Raw genomic sequence first — 18,747 nt, 5'->3', positions numbered from 1 at the left:
TCCTGGGCCCCGGACCTGTGCCCGGCAGGAAGCTCGACGGGAGACAGCGAGGGCAGACCACCCTTCTGGGTTGTGGCAAGGACAGAGGGGTGGGCGCTCCGACAGGGTCCTCGGGGGTGGCAAACAAGTTCTGGGGCCTCCAGGACAGGGGCGAGAGGAGAACGTGAGGGGTCTGAGGGAGCCCCAGGCCAGCGCCGCGGCGGGTCCCGGGTGCGAGGGGAGGAAGGGAGGAGAAGGAATGAGAGCGGAAGAGGGGAAGGGAGGTGGGAGCCGAGGAGGGGGCCGGGAGAGGCGGGGCCGGGGGCGGGGCGGGGCGGCGGGGGATGCGCCCCTGCGCCGAGCTCGCCTGGCCTTTCTCTCCTTCCGCACAGCCGGGGTTTCCGCTTCCCTCCCGGGCGCGGGAGGTGAGGGAGCAAGACCGACCCTCGTCCGTGCAGCCGCCGCCGCCATGTGGCCCCCAGACCCGGACCCCGAGCCGGACCCCGAGCCCGCCGGCCGCTCCGCGCCCGGCGCGGGTGTCCCGGGGCTGCGCGCCCTCCTGCCCGCGCGCGCCTTCCTCTGCTCGCTCAAAGGCCGCCTCCTGCTGGCCGAGTCGGTGAGTGCGGCGCGGCCCCGCGGCGGCGCCCCTCGGGGGGCGGGGGCCCCTGTCCGGCGCGCCCGGCGGACCCCTCCCGGAGCCCCGTCCAGTTGGGCAAACTCGCCCGCGTTTAGGACGGACTCGCTGTAGCTCAGCGCGCGGGGCAGAGGCGAGGCGGGGCCCGAACCCGTGATCTCCCGGCTGTTCCACGCGCGAGTGCAAAGCTGGGGGAGGCAAAAGCGATCTCGAGCCTCCAGGACTGGGGTGAAAGGGGAATGTGAGGGGTCCGGGGAGCCTGGGAGAGGTCCCGCGACGCGGCGCTGTGTGGCCTCGGGCGCTTCCGCCCTCTCTGGGCCCGGGGAGGATTCCGCCCGCTCGGCCCTTCCCGCACCCGGCGTCGGGCGCTCTTGCCCTCTTTCCTGGGCGCAGGGAGGGCCAGCCGGGCCTCGAGCTGCAGGGCGGAGGCTGTGGTGGAGCCCAGCCAGCTGGGATGGGGACAGCACCGAGTGGGAAGGGGACCCCTGGGAATGGGTGAGGCCCCAGCAGCACTATGGGGGGCACGCAGGCTGAGGGGCGGGGGCCGGAGCCCAGCGGGGTGACTTCATCCCCCTCCTCCCCTTCCTAGTCGGGATCCAGCCGCCCCGCCCCGCCCCCGCTGAGCTGCTTCTTCCTTCCCGCTCCCCCCACCCGGGCCAGCCAGGCCTTTGTCCTCAGGACACTGCGAAAACCCCCGCACTGTCCGCGAGTGGGCTGGGGGCTGGTCCTGGCCCTCCGTGGAGGGAAGGGGAGGAAGAGACCAGGAAGAGGGGACGCGGGATGAGGGAGGGGCACTTATTCCTTAGATCCCCAGCAACTCGACAGCCTCCGTCTTTATTCCCATTTTGATGACAAGAAAGCTGAGGCGGGAGCTTAAGGGATTTGACAGGCGAGGCCTGGAGGACAGCAAGGACCGAGGGGGGTAGGGGTCAGGAGGAGGATCCTGCCTCCACGTCAGGAGGCGGTCTGTGGCCCTATCACCTCTATTGTGCCTGGGGTCAGCCCAGAGGTCAGCCCAGGACCTGCCCAACTCCCAAGTGAGGCAGCAGGACCCACAGCCCTCACTTCAAGGGGTTGCCTCCTGATTGGCCACTCCAGCCCCACCCAAGAGATCGATGGAAGCTACTTTCCGGGAGAAGCCTTGAGTCCACCATCCACCGAGGGGACCCCAAACCCACCCCACTCAGGCCCCCTCATAAGTCAAGGGGTAGCTGGCCAGAGCATAGAGGAGGCCCAGGGCAGAGCTGGGAGTCAGGAATCTGTCTGGGAGTGTCAGGCGTGGGGAGGGAGGGAGGGTGGGCGCTGAAGTCACAAGGGGAGCTGCACTCACGACTCCTGTAGTCACCTCTGGTCTGCCCCCAGGCCCACGCAAATGGGGAGGCTGGCAGGGACAGGAACAGGGCGGGCGGGGTGTGTGTGTGGGGGGGGGGAGTGGTAACTAGGAATCAGAGAATGAGGAAACAGGAATCTAGAGGGGGATCTCTAGAATCAGGCGGGACGGGGGGGGGGGGGGGGCAGGAAGGAGAGGGACACAAGTACAGCAGGAGCTGGGGACAGGCTGAGTCAGGGTCCCACACCTTGTCTTCCTGGGAGGTGCTAGCAGGCTCGGCTGCCTCTGTGTCCTAGTTACCCATCTGTTCACGTTGGACTCAGCTTTCCCCAGGGCCATGTTCAGTACAGATGTGGGTGCCCTGGGGACTTCCTGTGATTTCTGTAGCTCATTTGTCTGAAGCAGCCTCAGTGCTTCCTGTGAGGCCTCTGGGTGTCCCTGCAAGGCCCCCTGGCCCCACTCAGAGCTACTCAGCCATAGACGTGTTCAGACCCAGACACAGTGACAGAAACCAGATAAAAGCCAACACCCCCAGGGCAGGGTTGCTTAACGCCACTGCCGGTCAAGCCAGCCCTGGGTTCAAAATCCTGGTATCCTCTTTTTAGCTGCATGACACTGAGCAATCACCTCACCTCTCAGAACCTCAGTCTTCTCATCTGTAAAGTGGGCTGTAAGCAGCACCTGGCACATGGGGTGGTGGCAAGGATCCCAGGAGATCCCACAAGCCTCAGCGGGCACTGGCCCAGGCCACCGCCCCACACACACAGTCTGCAGAACTACTGGGGGCTCGGCGTCTGGCAGCTTCAGTTCCCACGCACAGTGCATGGACAGGGCTGCAGAGAACATTTTCATTCAGTTCCTCAGTGCCCCTCGCCCAGGGACCAGCGGGACCTGGGGCATCAGTGTCAACGCTCCTCTCCTGGATGTTTATTTCTTATCAGTAGTAAAATTTGCAAATATATTAAAAAGTCACAAGAGTTATACTCTTAACACCAATATACCCACCACCTAGATTGTACAGTTGTTAACACATTGGTATATTTACTTTATCACATATCTCCATCTATCAATCCATTTTTTAAAATATATTTTTTTATTGATTTCAGAGGAAGGGAGATAGAGATAGTTAGAAACATCAATGAAGAGAGAGAATCATTGATCGGCCGCCTCTTGCACACCCCACATGGGATTGAGCCTACAACCTGGGCATGTGCCCTGATCAAGAATTGAACAGTGCCGAAACCGGTTTGACTCAGTGGATAGAGCGTCGGCCTGAGGACTCAGGGGTCCCAGGTTCGATTCCAGTCAAGGGCATGTACCTTGGTTGCGGGCACATCCCCAGTAGGGGGTGTGCAAGAGGCAGCTGATCAATGTTTCTCTCTCATCGATGTTTCTAACTCTATCCCTCTCTCTTCCTCTCTGTAAAAAATCAATAAAATATATTTAAAAAAAAAAAAGAATTGAACCGTGACCTCCTAGTTCATAGGTCGATGCTCAACGACTGAGCCACACCAGCCGGGCTCCATTTTGTTTTTCAATGAATTTAGAGTAAACTGCAGACATCAGTACATTTCAACTCTAAACACTTCAGCCCCCGTATCTTTAACTAAATTTAAGATTTTATTGTTTTTCAGGTAGATTGCATTCAGTGAACAGTACAGATCTTGTGCGTTGGGAGTGAATTTTTGAAATTGGTTCCTGCTCAGTGGGCTGCCCTTGAGACTGCTTAGGTCTGATGAGCCCCTGATGGACATCATCTGAGTTGGGTGGATTCTGCCATAGAGCCTGGTGGGGTGGGGGCGGAGTGAGCAGCCCCAGGGAGTGGCCTCCTGGGGGGCTGGGCTGGACACACAAAGGAGGCTGGCACTTCCTGATTGGGTCCTGGCAAGGAGCTGGCATGGGGTCAGGACTAAGGGCCATGCCCAGAAACACTGGGGGCAACACAGGTGTGAGCCTGGGCCCCATGACCAGGTCCTAAGCCTGGCAGCTGCAGAACTGAGGGCAGATCAACTTCCATTCCTGAGCCGCCTCTGTTCCTGACTGCAGGGGGCTCAAAGGTGACTGGGTGAGGGGCTGTGCAAAGGCTCTGACTTCTCGCTCCCTACCCACCCAGGGTCTCTCCTTCATCACCTTTGTCTGCTACGTGGCGTCCTCAGCATCCGCCTTCCTCACCGCGCCCCTCCTGGAGTTCCTGCTGGCCCTCTTCTTCCTCTTTGCTGATGCCATGCAGTTGAATGACAAGTGGCAGGGCTTGTGCTGGCCCATGATGGTGAGGGCTGGGGCCCCAAGAGGAAGCGGTTGGCTGCCCTTTCTTCAATGCACTGGAACGGCTGTTTGCCATTGGTTGGAGCCAGGCGGGTAGGCCTGGCTTCAGGTGATCTGGGCCCCACCACTCAGCAGCTGTGAAACCCGGGTCAGGGCCTCCAGGTGTCTCTGTAAGGCAAACATGTCAAACTCAAAGGCTAACATGGGCCAAATAAACAAGGTTTAAGTTTATGTGGGCCGCAAAAAAACAAAAGCTTCAATTTTCATAGAAACGTAGGTTTATTTCAATAGAGACATGCTGAATACAAAGGGCTGAAGTAAATGAGTAATCATTAAAATAAAATAGAACATTTTAGTAAAAATTAATATTTTTTCTTGAACATTAACTTACCAGACACTGAATAACTGCACAAATTAATAAGCATAACGCAAATAAACCTATCTTTTTGTGTTCTCCGAAAGCGAAATATTTCCTGTGCACACACCAAACAAGTCAGTATAAGACTAATGATGTGGCAATCAGCTGCTAAAATATTCGCTGCTGGTATTAGTGGACAGAAATGGTGCGCCTGCGCGTAAGGTGCGTAAGGGAAATGAATGCAACACGATTATAGTAAACGTTGTAGTTCGTTAATAATTATGTATAACAGGATATTGTAAAAAATTAGGTTACGAAATTCTTATTAAAACATTTCTCACATACCGATATATTGGCTGGGCCACAATATTCCTTCTGTGCCAGGAGTTTGACATGCTTGCTGTAAGGGAATCCCAGACTGCATCCTTGCCCCTGGCCACGAGGTGGCGCTGGTGCTCCCTAGTCTCAGCTACAGGAATTCAAGCCATTTCAACAAGGGCAGGGCACGTCAACTGAGGACTTACAGGGTTCACCCAGACCCTCACTCAGCCCTCTGGCAATTTGGGGTATCACCCGGGAGGGCCCAGAGCCCTGCCTCAGACTTCCACTGTATGCAGTGGGTCAATGGGCCAGGGAGAAGGAACAGCAAGCCTGCACTTGAACCCTGGTCTGTCTCTTTTTGTTTAATAAAGTGAGTTTAAAAATTTATTATTATTATTTTTTTAATATATATTTTATTGATTTTTTACAGAGAGGAAGAGAGAGGGATAGAGAGTTAGAAACATCGATGAGAGAGAAACATCGATCAGCTGCCTCTTGCACACCCCCCACTGGGGATGTGCCCGCAACCAAGGTACATGCCCTTGACCGGAATCGAACCCGGGACCCTTGAGTCCGCAGGCTGACGCTCTATCCACTGAGCCAAACCGGTTTCGGCTAAAAATTTATTATTGATTTGAGAGCAAGGAAGGGAGAGAGTAACATCGATGGGCTGCCTCTCACACGTGCCCTGAATGGGGATCGAACCCACAACATTTTGGAATATGGGACGATGCTTCAACCAGTTGAGCCCCACCGTCAGGGTGAACCCTAGTCTTTTCTTGTCATTTAAAAAAAATTTTTTTTTCTTTTTAATTTTATTGTTGAGTATTACATATGTCCCCTTTGTCCCCTCCCAGCCTGCCCCTGCCCCTGGCCCCAGCTTTCACACACAAACACACCCCAACCTTGGTCTTTTCTTGACTTCATCCCCAGCATTCTTCTTGATGGGCAGCACCCTCTGTGTCCCCATTTTAGGGACAAGTAAACAGAAACCATAATTCATAAGCGGATCTGCAACAAGTATGTGACAACGTGAGGCCCAGGGGCAGGGCAGTCTCAGCTGCTGGCAGCCTGCAAGCGGCACCTGAGCAGGGGTAGGAGTGGCGGTGGGAGGACAGGGTGGGAGCCCCACAGATGCTGGACTCGGGAGCCAGGCATGTGTTCAGGCTGCCGGGCCCCCCCTCCTCCGGAACAGTGGGCTTCCAGCCCTGTTCCTGCTGCCTGGTGTCTTCTGAACCCTCTCCCCTGCCTAAGCTCCCAGCTGGCCCCTCCCCTGCGGTGCCCCACTCCATGGAGCTCAGGGCGGTGTGACCGTGCCCCTCTCTCCCCCAGGACTTCCTCCGCTGTGTCACAGCGGCCCTCATCTACTTTGCCATCTCCATCACAGCTGTCGCCAAATACTCGGATGGGGCTTCCAAAGCGGCCGGGGTGAGTAACTGCCCTACCCCTGGGAGGGGGGTGGCCAGTGATGCCCCCCTCAAGTTCACCCTACCCCTCCTAAAGACACAGATGCTTCTTAGCACACACGCTTAGCGTCTGGGGCATATTCTCTCCCTGCGTAGGCCCCCAAAGGCCTCTTACTGGAGATCCACTCTGCCCCAGCTTTGAAAGGGTGTTTGCCAGCCAAGTTAACAGCCCCTTTTCCCATTTCTCATTAATGGGAGGGGCCTGTGCCTGCCAATCTGAGCTGCTTGTCCAATCAGATAAACACAGGAGGTGAGGCTGGGGCAGGTGCCTCTCAGTCTCTTGGACCATCCCACCCACCCTGTCCTCTATCCCACAGGTGTTTGGCTTCTTTGCCACCATCGTGTTTGCCATTGACTTCTACCTGATCTTCAATGACGTGGCCAAATTCCTCAAACAAGGGGGCTCTGCAGACGAGACCACAGCCAACAAGGAGGAAGGTGGGTGGCCACCCTGCGGGCTGGGGCCCTGCTCTCCCCTGAGGACACTTGACACTTGGCTGGTTTGAGGCTGGAGTAGCAGCGTGCCCTCTCTCCCCATGGGCAGGAAGTGTTTTCACAGCCTGGTTCTCGTATCCCTTCATGCAGCACTGATCATAAAGCCGGTCCCCTCGGACGAGCACAGGGCTCCCCAGGGCCTGAGCCTTTCCAGGAAGGGTGAGCTGAGGGCATGCCTGGCACCTCCATCTCTGTTAAATGGTCCCTGATGAGCCCCCAGGGCAGCCAGTCAGTGGCTTCAATTCCTGGGCACTGTGCACTGGGCTGCAAAGTGACCAGCGCCCCCTGCAGTCTGGCCTGCCCCATGGCTTAAGTGCCAGGGAACCAAGCTCGCTCTCAGCCTTACCCGCAGCACGCAGGCAAGTTGGGCTTGTTCTGCTTTTTATCCAAGGAGAGTGCAGCAGGCCTTCTGGCCCCTCCAGCCACCCTTCAGCTCACAATGGCTGTGCCGTTGCCTAATTTAAAAATAAAGGGGGTGGGGCCTGCAAGTTGGATGGCTGGTTTTCCATCTGTGACCACACAGCCGTACCCTATTTCTGATCACAATATAAAACGAGGATTGGGACTGGAGGGAAGGGGGGACTGAAACTGTAAAATGGCCCAAAAGAGGTTTCCTGATCTTCTAGTATATTTGAGTTTCTTAGACAAGAAAATGGTTTTCCCCACATTGTCCTGCTAAATTGTGGGGTAGGGTTGGGGTACAGATGTCCTGTCACCCCATGTGAGAACAACTCAGGGACACTGAGGGCGCATGGAGCCCCAAAGGAAAGGGCATTTGGCTCCCACCTGCATTTGGCTGCACCACGGAGGTGGCAGCAGCTGCCTGTGGAGGGTCCCTGGCCCTCATGCCAAGCAGACCCCACCAACAGCACAGTCAGCTGCAGGAGGGGCCCGAGTCGGGGCTCCAGCCCGTGCGTGGCCTGGCTGTGCTTCTCCAGAGACGGCTCCTGGGCACCACCAGCCAGGAGACTCCTGCCAAGCCTCCTCTTTGCTTTCTTTTCAGAAGAGGATTCCGACTCTGACTCCGACTAAAGGGCTGCCCTGCCCTGGCAGCCCGAGCCACGCGGGCCTTCCCTCCTGCTCTTCTGACCGGCTGGCCGGAGCGAGGCCTGGGGACCGGGAGTGTTGGGAGGAAGGCTGTCACTTCTCCAGAGGAGCAGGCCTCCTCACAGCCCCAAGGTGACATTTCTGAGCCCTGCACGCAAGACGGCGCCCCTTGGCTTAGCCTATCTAACCGCTCTGCACAGGAGGGCATCGTGAATATTCCGCCACTCCTCGTTTCTGTCCCACAGACCTTAAGCCCTTTGACCTCTCTGCCAAAAATAAGCACAAAGGGAGCCATGTGACATCTGTCACAGGAATATTCATGCCGGCGGCGGGCGGGGGGGGGTGGGGGGAGGAGGTAACGGGACGACTGAAGTAAGACAGAAACCACCAGGGGCCAACCGCCAGCCCCCCAGCCCCAGTGACCTTTGCATTTGGTGCCCCTGCCCATGCCAGGCACTTTGTCGAGAATGATCCTTCCAAGATTCTTTGGTTCAAGGAGCACCACCTCCTTCATTCTCTAAGCAGGGAGGAAGCTGGCCTTTGCCATGCCCTTAACTGACTCCTCACACCCCTGGAAACCATGTCTTCTTCAGGGGACATGACTATTCTGGGTCTAAGAGCATTTCAAAGAAAAGCTCGTAAAGTAGCTTACCAGGTCCAAAAGATCAGGGGTGCCACATGAAGGGACAGCGTCCTGGGTCGCTGGGCAGGCCCAGCCAGAGCCACTCTTCCCTGGGGGTCCGCCAGCAGGCGACAGGCTCCTGGACACTCAGGACCATGTGCTTCTAGAGGCCAGCGCAGGTCTCCCGACCGCCTCACAAGAGGTGAAACGCGCCTTCTGTGTCTCCTAAGGACCTGTGCTGTGTATATATCTTCAATGGGATTTTGTGACTTTATGTAATTTTTTATACAAAAGCAGCTTCTTAAATAGCATTTCCTGTGACCAAGAGGCCTTGCGAAATGAGCCAGAGTTCTGGACCCATTTGGGAGCATTTGTAACTTTTGTTCTTCTCTTGCATGTGAATCTCCTCCCCTGGAAAAAGCCATAATGAATTAAACCAGACTGACTACCTGCTTGGAGTGTGTGAATAAACCTTCCACCACCCAGAGCAATGCCATCCAGTATCAGCGTCAGCACACGCACACGCACACACACTTGCTCCATGCCAGGCACCCACTAAGCGTCTCATGCCTGTGCTCTTACTCCTCACACAATCCTGTTTATAGGCCAGGAAACTGACAGAAGGTTCGATGACTTGCCCAAGTAACCCAGCCCCTCTGAGGCCCAGGGCCTCTCAGTATCAGGGCACATCCCACCGCACCCCTCCGGCAGCCAGACCCCGGAGCAGCCTCTCGGCACTTGGGCCCAGGCCGATGGGAAGCAGCAAGCTTTCTGCCCCAACTTCCACACACGCACGTTCTGAGGATGTGTGTGAACGGTGAATGTGCAGAGGCCACGAGGGGTCACGGTGGGGGTTTCTGCTCAACCTCTAGCCCCAGCCCAGCTGCCTGTCAACACCTGTCCCCGGAGGCCTCGTCCGGTGGACGCTGGTTGTGTTCAACCTCCACCTAACAGGCCCATTGCAGGAACTGGGTCCACGGCCTTTGAAGGGGCGGGAGGTAAGTCGGAGCAGGGAAAGAGACCAGACCATTTTTACATGTCCATTTATTAAACAAGAACTCCTTCATGACAATTTAATACAATATTAGCGATTAGTGTTGAGAAAATTATTTCCCTCTACATACAAAAATACAGATTTGAACACTATGAAAACAATCAGGACAAGTACCATGAAAAATTGGTCCTTCAAAAGAAAAAGGGGGGCGGGATTGAGGGCAATGTGAGGCTTTGTCTGCTGTTGGGGACAAACCAACAGGAGCCAAGGCTTTGGGGCCCAAAATCACTCCAAGTGGGCAGAGTCCAACCCCCGAGCCAGTCAGAGCGGGGGGTGCCCACCCCAGGGCACCCGTGTCGGTTTGAGAAGCCAGGGTGGGAGCTCTGACCAGCCACCAGCATAAACCAAAGTTTACCACATGGGCATCACCTCAGAACACCCCCCAGCTGTGTCTAAACTGTTAAAGGAAATAGACTTACGAAGTAAAGTGTAATGGTTATTAAATTAACATCGCTCCCCAAAGTACCCCTGGGCCAATACCAATGAGTGATCACCTAGAGTTATTAGCCATCTGACTTGACTTGCTTTGTTAGAAAATAATTACATATTCGGGCCTTCAGAAAGGACAAAAAAGCTACAGTTTTGTTTCAATAAATCCATTCCTTCATGTTGCAATGGCTCAGCTAGTTTCCTCAAGATTTTTCGTGTCCTGCAGGGATGGGGAAGCAAGAGGGGGCAGCTAGAGTGTGATCTCGTAGTGATTTCATCAAGCTCCTCACAGCAGGGAATCTATTTTGTTCAGGCCCCAAACCGGACAGGGCCTGGGAGCCTACCCAGGCCTACCAACCAATCGGATCCGGTGGAAGGTGAGCCCGGGACCAGCGGGGGGTCCGGCAGCCGCAGGCAGCAAAGCCAGGCCTGCGAACTCCTCTGGTTCACTAGCCCCAGACAACGGCCTTTTCACGGGCTTAGCCCCAGAGAAGGGAAGTCAGAGCACCAAGGTGCTGTTCTGTTCTTTCCCTGTGGAGCCGCGTTCCTCTCACTGTCTGGGGTGAGCAGTATCTCCCTCGACTGAACAAGGGGTTAAAAAATGCCCAATGCAGGTATGCTGATTAAGAATTATTTCACAGAAATATACTCTCACTCTCAGACTGTTTAAATAAGCAGAAACAAGGCAGCAGAGGGGAGCTAGGAACAGCCAGGGGTGGTTTTGTCTTTTTCTCTTTAAAGACATAGGAGGTTTACAGGGAAAATGGCCAACCGCAAAACCAGCACTGCTGAAAGCAATAGTAAAAGGACACAATCTAAAATCACGCTACAAAAATAGTGTTATCTGGTTTAACTAAATGTACATCTTCCTTTCAATTCCATGATTAACAAGAGTGTTTACGTGACCGACACACGGAAGGCACCAAAGGTGAAGTGATTATTATTTGTCGTAAAATATACAGAGACAGAATTGCCTATTATGGGAGGGGCAGGGACAGTCATACCTGTAATAAATTAGTTAAGTGTTTTTGCCATGGGTTCCTGAACCCTTACAAATTGCAACATATACAAACAGTTTCGATCCCTAGCGTTCTTAGAGGAACCGCATCAAAAATCAAGTTATGAAAAGCTTTATCCGCACACGCCATTTCATCCTGAGACAGGATTTGAAGACTCATTCTTAGTGGGTTTACAGGGTGGGAGAGCTGGAAGCAGGTGGCCCCTCTGTGGGGGGCCAGCTTGGGGGGCCTCCCAGGCATCCTGTCCTCAGAGTCAGCCTTCCCCCAGCCCTTGGACCAGCCAGTTCTCCCTTCAAACCCCGAATATTTGCCTGCCTCACTTCTGCAGAGATGGGAACAGAATCTTGAAACTTGCAAATCGATTCTGGAAAAGGCAGGAAAGCAAAATGACCCACAGAGGGAAGCAGCCCCCAGCGAGACGTGGCCCAGCCTGGCCTGGGCACCAGGTCCCCACACAGGCCTTACCTCCTGGCCTTCCCTTCAGGTGGCTTTTCTAATAAAAGGAGGTGCTTCCTACTGGGTTTCAGATTATTATGGAATCAACTATTTCACACCTTCTCTCCTCTGAGGCACACTTAGGAAAAGAAACTTTCAGCCTCACACTAATCCCACTAACAAAGGTCATCTGAGACAATTTCCTCCTCTAAATGAGAACCATACAAGTTCTGATAGCTCACTAGAGCCCAGGCTATTAACCCCTTAATGAAGGCTCCCCAGCCTTTGTGTAATGCAGCCCAAACCACTCCAGGGTGCCTGAATTAGTCTTGGCATCAAAAATGTATACAATTTGGCTCAGTGGATAGAGCATCGGCCCACAAAGTGAAGGGTCTCGAGTTTGATTCCTGTCAAGGGCACATACCTCGGTTGCAGGCTCAATCCCTGGCCCTGGTTGGGAACGTGCGGGGGGCAACCAATCGATGTCCCTCTCTCACATTGATGTTTCTCTCTCTATGTCTCTCCCCACTCCTTTCCACTCTCGCTAAAAATCAATGGGGGGAGGGGGGACAGATATCCTCAGCTGAGGATTAATAACAACAAAAAGTAGACAACAAACTAACCCTATGAAAAAGATAGACTAATCAAGGATCCATAATATAAACTTTATTCTAGGCAAACTGCCATTGATTCATTCCAACTCAGTGGGCTTGTGGGTAACTTTTCTTTACCCTTATACCTATGGAATAAGATAAACTAGAAAAAAAAAATCACCCAGATTGAGAAATTATATCCAAATGGAGTAAGAATATAGATTAGACCAAAAAAGGGAAAATCTATTGGGCCCACTGCTCTGTTTCAGGCCTAAGAGGGGATAAGTGCCGTTCACTGGTGTGAAGACAAGTCAAACAGAACATTCGCTTTCAGAAGACAGTTCTAGATCTCACAGATTTTGAGGGTATTTTCTTTCAGAGACAGTTTCGAAATGAAAGAAATGTAAAGGTTCAAATATTTCAGATTACCTTCTCAACCAGACCATTCTTATGATTTCAACACTATCTGATAAGAGAAGAGACACGTGATTCTGTAAAGAGCTGGGAAGCTTACAAGGCAGTGTTCAGTCCGAGTCTGCTCTAAGGTAGCACCGAAACCAGAATCCAAGTCACCTGGCCAGACGTGCGAGTTCCCAAACAACATCCAGAGCCCTCCGGGCGCCACGGCACACTGGCCCTACATTCAGCTCCGGCTCTCAAGCTGATTCCAGAACACAAGACCTCACTGTTCCAAAGACAAGGGGATGGAAAGGTAGTTAACCAAGTACATCTTTTCAAGACTTCTTGGGTCGGTCACCAGTCTAGTTATCAACAGCCCCACAGCAGACAGAGCCTGGGCCGAGGGGCCCCCTCCTCTCACCTCTCAGACCTGCCCCAGCTCCCACCTCATCACCCTTCTCGTCCTAAAAGTGGGTGCTGATAAAATAAGCAAGACATGGGGAAGAGAGAGCCCTGGGTTCTGCAAACTTCACTGAGAAATAAAAAGTGGGCTGGAGACTTCACAAGCTAATGGCAATCCCTGGAGCAGGAAGCAACTTTTTATTTTGCTCGAGAGAATCAATCGGCAGCAGCTCTCAACCTAGAAAGTGTTTGTGCCTTTTACTACCTGTTCAATGTCGTCATTTTCCTATAAATAAGATATGGAGAAAATGAGAACCAGGCTATCGCACAGCGACTTCCTGTTGCTTTGTTTTGAACAGGGATGGCACCAGTGGAACCACATAAACAGCCACTGCCTCCCAGAATCACTAAATTAGCCACGTGTTGTCTCCACACCCTACTCATCTGTTAGGATGGGTTCTAAAATCCCACAGAAAATCTTGCACAGCCGGATATTAGAACTTGGTCCACCTCTTAAACACACGGAGAGGGGTTTCTTCCCAAACAGTGCAAGTGTCTATAAGAAAAGATGAGGCTGGGCCACACGTAGAACACGACAGATGGGGGGAGGGGGAGGATGGCATTCAAGGCTCATTCATTGCAAGCAAGAATTCACAGACCTATGCAGACAGAAGACTGCTCCCTCTCCTCAGAGACCAGCTATGGCTTAACCCCAAGTCTGAATTAAAGAAACCTTCAAGAAGGTAGATGAAGCTGCCTACTTTAAAAAAGCAGGAATGGCCCTGGCTGGTGTGGCTCAACTGGCTGGAGTGATGTGCTGTACACTAAAGGCTGGCGGGTTCGATCCTGGTCAGGGCACAAACCAGGTTGCAGGTTCTATCCCTGATCATGGTGTATACAGATGTTGCTCTCACATCCATGTTTCTCTCTCACCTCCCCCTCTCTAAAATCAATGGAAAACATATCCTCAGGTAAGAAATGAAAAAAGGAAAGCTCTCACCAGAAGCCTCCAGCACAGGGTGGAAGTCAGATACACGCCATACCCACCCAGGGGCTTAAGCGTTCCTACCAGGGGACAGTAATGGTACCCAAAGGGCAATGAGTGTTGTCCACCTCCCCAAGCCAAGCCCTCAGAGCCAAGCCGGGCCCTCACTGGCTTCCCTGTGGCCAGGCTGGGCTCTGCTGATGCCGACCCTTCAGTTCAGGTTGCCAAGGAAGACATGGATAAGTATTGGGACTGGGCAGGCTACTACATTCTTGCCTTTTTCTAGGCAAAGGTAATCTCTCAAATATATTTTGGAAGGGAGAGGGAGAGAGAGATAGAAACATCAATGATGAGAGAGAATCATTGATTGGCTGCCTCCTACACTGGGGACTGAGCCCCGCAACCTAGGCATGTACCCTGACCGGGAATCAAACCCGAGACTTCCTGGTTCATAGGTCGATGCTCAACCACTGAGCATGCTGGCCGGGTTTTTATGAGATTTTAACCTATAAATGCCTTGGTCCTTCCCCAGCATTATATGGGGCCAAGTGCCTTTGGGCTTTCATGATTGCAATCTCTTTGTATGAAAGGGAGAAGGTATTTCCTTTCATGCCTTCATTCAGTGTAAAGGGAAGATAAAGGAGAATCAGAGAGAAAAAATACCACATCCACCAAATCCGTGCCAAGATAAACTTTCTCTGAAGACGTCAGTGTTTGCATCCATCTAAAACCACCAAATGCTTGAGGGTTTCAACCATACAGTCGCTAGGAACAAATTCAAATGCACAAAGCAACTGTAGCTCTCTTCAGGTTTGGCACAGACCATGAAAGCCATTATCATCCCACCAGAAAATTGAGAAACACTAAGATTGCCTCAGTCTGAAAATACCCCCAAACAAACTGACATTGACCCATATTGGAACTATTAAATGCAAAAACACGCTTCCTTTAATTTGCCAGAAAAAGAAGTGCTATAGGCCCCCAGAAATCTAGATTGTCTTGTTTGTACAGAGGCAATGTAAGAAGAACGCAGGTGTCTTTACAGTCACCTGGACAGGCATATCCCCTTCACAACTTCTCACCACCACACTGCCACAGGTGACGAGATGGATGGCGGTGCAGCACACCAGCGCGAGAGCTAATTAAATAGAAAGAAATATATTTACAAACTCCATGGGAGAGCCTCATGGCACAAAGGATATTAAATAGTTACAGGGACATAAATTATTCCAGAGTCTAACCCTACGATGCACGTTAACTCCTAAGTCGCTCTGTGGCACTCGGTGTCATCACTCTTCCTCAGCATCAGCCTTTACAGGGTCCATGGGCTTCAGCACGGCTTCCTGCCGCTGACAGCACAGCCTCAGGAGGCCAGGAGGTTCCTTCTCCCGAGATGATCAACTGGTCCGATGGAAGTGCCTTGGGAAAACTTGGGCAGCAATCCTGCCTGAATGGTCTTCTTTCCTTCAATCTCACTTCAAAGGCGGCTTTTTATTGAGGCCAAGTCACATGATTCCCGGCAGGAGATTTCTGATAAAGTACAGGGTGGTCCTTCCAAGCAGGGCCCATTTAATGCAAGGCCGAGTCTTTGTGACCCTGTTTTTAAAGGGAACTCGCAGAGTGAGATAAGCCCAATTTTGACTAGGCATACACACTCAACAAATGCAAAATAAATACATAAAATGAACAGATAAAATCCAGATGTTAGAATCTCCTAAAAAAATCCCTATATAGAATAGGTTCAAAGTTTGTGAAGCGTGACTTGTACTGCCTCAGGACAGACATGGAGAGAGGGCTCCATCAGACCCTCTGGGCAGCACGCCCCACTGTGACCAGGCCTGGCTGCCCTCTAGGGGAGCAGAGGGAGGTGAGTTACCCCCAGACCAGCTGGGTCTGCACCCACAGCCATGGCCCCTGAAGCAGACAAGGGGCTTGCACATGTGACCTGGGCCGGTGCCCAGGGAAAGAACTGCAGCAAAACTCAGATTGTACTAGATGTTCAGTTCAGGGAGCTAACCCCTAACCCCGCCCCCTCAGAGATAGCAGAGTACCATTTCCTAGGAATCCCCAGCCACCTGATCAATCCCCCAACGCTGCTCTTTATGAAGAATGCAATGCCACACACGCATAGACGGACGCTTTCCCACGCATGCTCTCCTCCCGCCACCCCCAAAGACATTCCCTATTCTCTCTTATCACACAGAACGCTGCCAACGCTGGGATCGTTCACTAGCACAAGCTCCTGGAGGTTCTCCGCGTTACTGCAAGATCTTCCCACTTTCCCACCAGCAGTAACTGTTTTTTCCTTGGTGAGGGCTAATCACAAAGCATTAGAGCTAGAGTGAGGTTTGTAAACATCAAAAACAGCTCAGAGTGAAAACCTGACAAATTAAAACAATTTTCCATAAAAGATACAATTAATCTCCAACAGGAAGAAAAAGACAACACTACAGCATCATAGGGGCTCATTTAACTCCTTCACCACAAAAATCTTCACTTTAGCAAGAATCAGTTCAAAAATTGGACATACCTAGATTTCTTCCCAACAACTTCTAAGATGGACGTTCATAGTTAGGACCCTGAAAAGCTTCAATTCGTGCCTTTTCAAATATCAATGAAAGGATGTCATGGTGCAAATTCAAGTATTTTTGAGTCCTAGACAAGTCTACACAGAATCACGTTAGAACTTTCCCAGGTCATTGAGAATTAGCACGTATCTCTAATGGAGGGTCCCCACCTGCAGTCCAAACGGGCAGGTGTTCTGGCTGGCGGGATGGACTGCGTTTCTTTCCTGGATTTTACCTGAGGAGGTAAAATGATAGGAAATCTGCAATGCAGCCTCAAAGCATTAAGGGTAGTTAGGAGAGAGAAAAACAAGATGGTCCCCATATTCCTGGAGGAGAATCTGGGATCAGGGAGGTGATTCATTTGAGGAAGAATCGAGTGTTTTCTCAGCAGGTGGGAAGTGAAAGGTAACCCTCCTGCATGTCAACAGTTCTGTGGAGCTGTCCCAAGGGGACACCAGCGTTGCCCATCCCCCCAAAGTCCAGACCCAGCCCAGAGCTCACCAGCACACCCATCACTGCAACCCTCAGTGCCACACGTGGCTGCCGGGCCTGTGCTGGCTGTCTCGACGCCCGGGGCATGGAAGACAAGCAGTAGGGGAGGATCCTGGCAGCAAGACTAACGCTGATGGAGCTCACCATGGGGGCTGCCCAGGAATCACTGCTGACAGACTGTGCCAACCTTGTACCTTCATTCCTTGACTTCCCCCCTTGTGGCAGCCCCCATTTAATCCAAAGTCTTGACTTGTCACAAATACATATGACAGGGTGGCTCAGAGTCAGATGGGAAGGAAGCCTGTGCTCAGGGCCGGTGAAGACCTAAAGTGGACATGGCAGCCAGGGAGACGGGCTGCTCCCACGGCCACCAAACGCTGGAGAACCCGTAGGTCTCTCCCACCCACTTCTGTCTACACAGCAGGGTGCAGGGGCTCTCCGCCTCACATACCTAACAGGGCCACTCTGGGGGAGGCGGGGGACCTTTCCCAAAATGAACTTTACCAAAGAGGACAAAATTCAGCTTAAACACGTGAGAATCTGTCATGACGAGGGAAAGAAAACTTGATTGAAAGGACGGGCACGAGGATGAGGGAGGGCTCTGGCGGGCCCTCATGTGTCCAGGCGCTGGATCTCCGGGCGCCCATCCACGTCCCGGGACTCGGTGCGGGCTCGGATGTAGTCATTGGCACTCTGCTGGTGGATGCTGACTCTCCATTTCTGTACGGCCAGGAATGTGTTCACCGCATACACCGCTGTTGCCAAGAAGCCAAATATCTACGAGAAACAGGCATGGATAGTCCTCAGACACATCAGCAGTCTACAAGGTGTCTGGGCAGGACCCTGAGCGGCTTACAGCTGTGCCCCCAACACCTGGCCGGATGAACATTTAGCTGTCAGACTGTGGCCAAATCTATAGTCATGTGACCCACAGAAGACATTGTTTTATGTCCCTGTAACTATGTCCATTTCTGCCTGACCTGAAGACAGCCTAAGGTTTCTCACAAAGTATTTTGGATCTTTTTTCTTTAATTACAAAAATGCCTTTTGCCCAGCCGGTGTGGCTCGGCGGTTGAGCGTTGACCTATGAACCAGGAGGTCATGGTTCGAATCTCAGTCAGGGTATATGCCTGGGTTGTGGGCTCGATTCCCAGTAGAAGGTGTGCAGGAGGCAGCTGATCAATGATTCTCTCTCATCATTAATGTTTCTACCTCTCCCTCTCCCTGAAATCAATAAAAACATATTTAAAATCAATTAAAAATTTTAAAATGCCTCCTTTACAGCACCTTCATGGTCACTGGTCCCAGATGAGAAAAATACATGTAGACAAAATCCCATGCACACAGAAAATCAGGGGCTCATGTGTGAGCCCAACTCAAGCCATAAGGCCTGATATTCCAAAGCACAGCCCTCAAACCCCCACCTGCTCTCCAGCTGCCTGTCACCTAGGCAGCTCCAGGGTGAGAAGCAGCAGGTTTGGCTTGGTTAATAATGACTGATGAATCTACTGAGTGACACCTGGGAGAGCAGCTCGTTTAATATTTTTCATGAACCTTTTAATCCCCCCATTACAAAAATGCTACATATTCTTTGTAAATACAGAATACAGAAATGCAGAGCACAGAGACAATCTTACATTATCTGCTTCCCACCCCACCCCCCATGGCATTCTACCCTGAAGAGCAAAAATGTCATCTGACTACTAAGTGGTGTCAAGACTGTGTTCTCCATTAAGACCTCCACATCATTAAGACCCGTAGGCTGGAAAAAGCAACACCACTAACAGACAGACATCCAGGGTCCTGCTGGAAACAGACTAGAGCAGTGGTTCTCAAACTTGAGTGCGCCCCTGAG

At 52.4% G+C, this 18,747-nt stretch overlaps 2 protein-coding genes across 2 annotated transcripts in view; one reads left to right on the top strand and one right to left on the bottom strand.

Moving 5' to 3' along the window:
• The first annotated feature begins 294 nt into the window (after positions 1-294).
• Positions 295-8,969, top strand: CMTM3 (CKLF like MARVEL transmembrane domain containing 3). The gene is made up of 5 exons (XM_079800708.1): positions 295-595; positions 4,057-4,212; positions 6,220-6,315; positions 6,671-6,791; positions 7,852-8,969. The coding sequence occupies exons 1-5, from the start codon at positions 449-451 to the stop codon at positions 7,878-7,880; spliced, it is 549 nt and encodes a 182-aa protein (XP_079656834.1). The 5' UTR covers positions 295-448; the 3' UTR covers positions 7,881-8,969.
• A 575-nt stretch (positions 8,970-9,544) lies between these two features.
• The window catches only part of CMTM4 (CKLF like MARVEL transmembrane domain containing 4), a 51,422-nt gene continuing 42,219 nt past the window's right edge, over positions 9,545-18,747 (bottom strand). Inside the window, exon 4 of the mRNA XM_079800709.1 lies at positions 9,545-17,669. Within this exon, the coding sequence (XP_079656835.1) occupies positions 17,505-17,669 (165 nt within the window). The 3' untranslated portion in view covers positions 9,545-17,504. The remainder of the gene's footprint in view (positions 17,670-18,747) is intronic.

The sequence above is a fragment of the Cnephaeus nilssonii genome, assembly GCF_951640355.1.
Source record: "Cnephaeus nilssonii genome assembly, chromosome: 20".
Taxonomy (NCBI): Eukaryota; Metazoa; Chordata; class Mammalia; order Chiroptera; family Vespertilionidae; genus Cnephaeus; species Cnephaeus nilssonii.
Note: the sequence above shows the minus strand (reverse complement) of the source record. Positions and strands in the feature narration are given on the sequence as shown.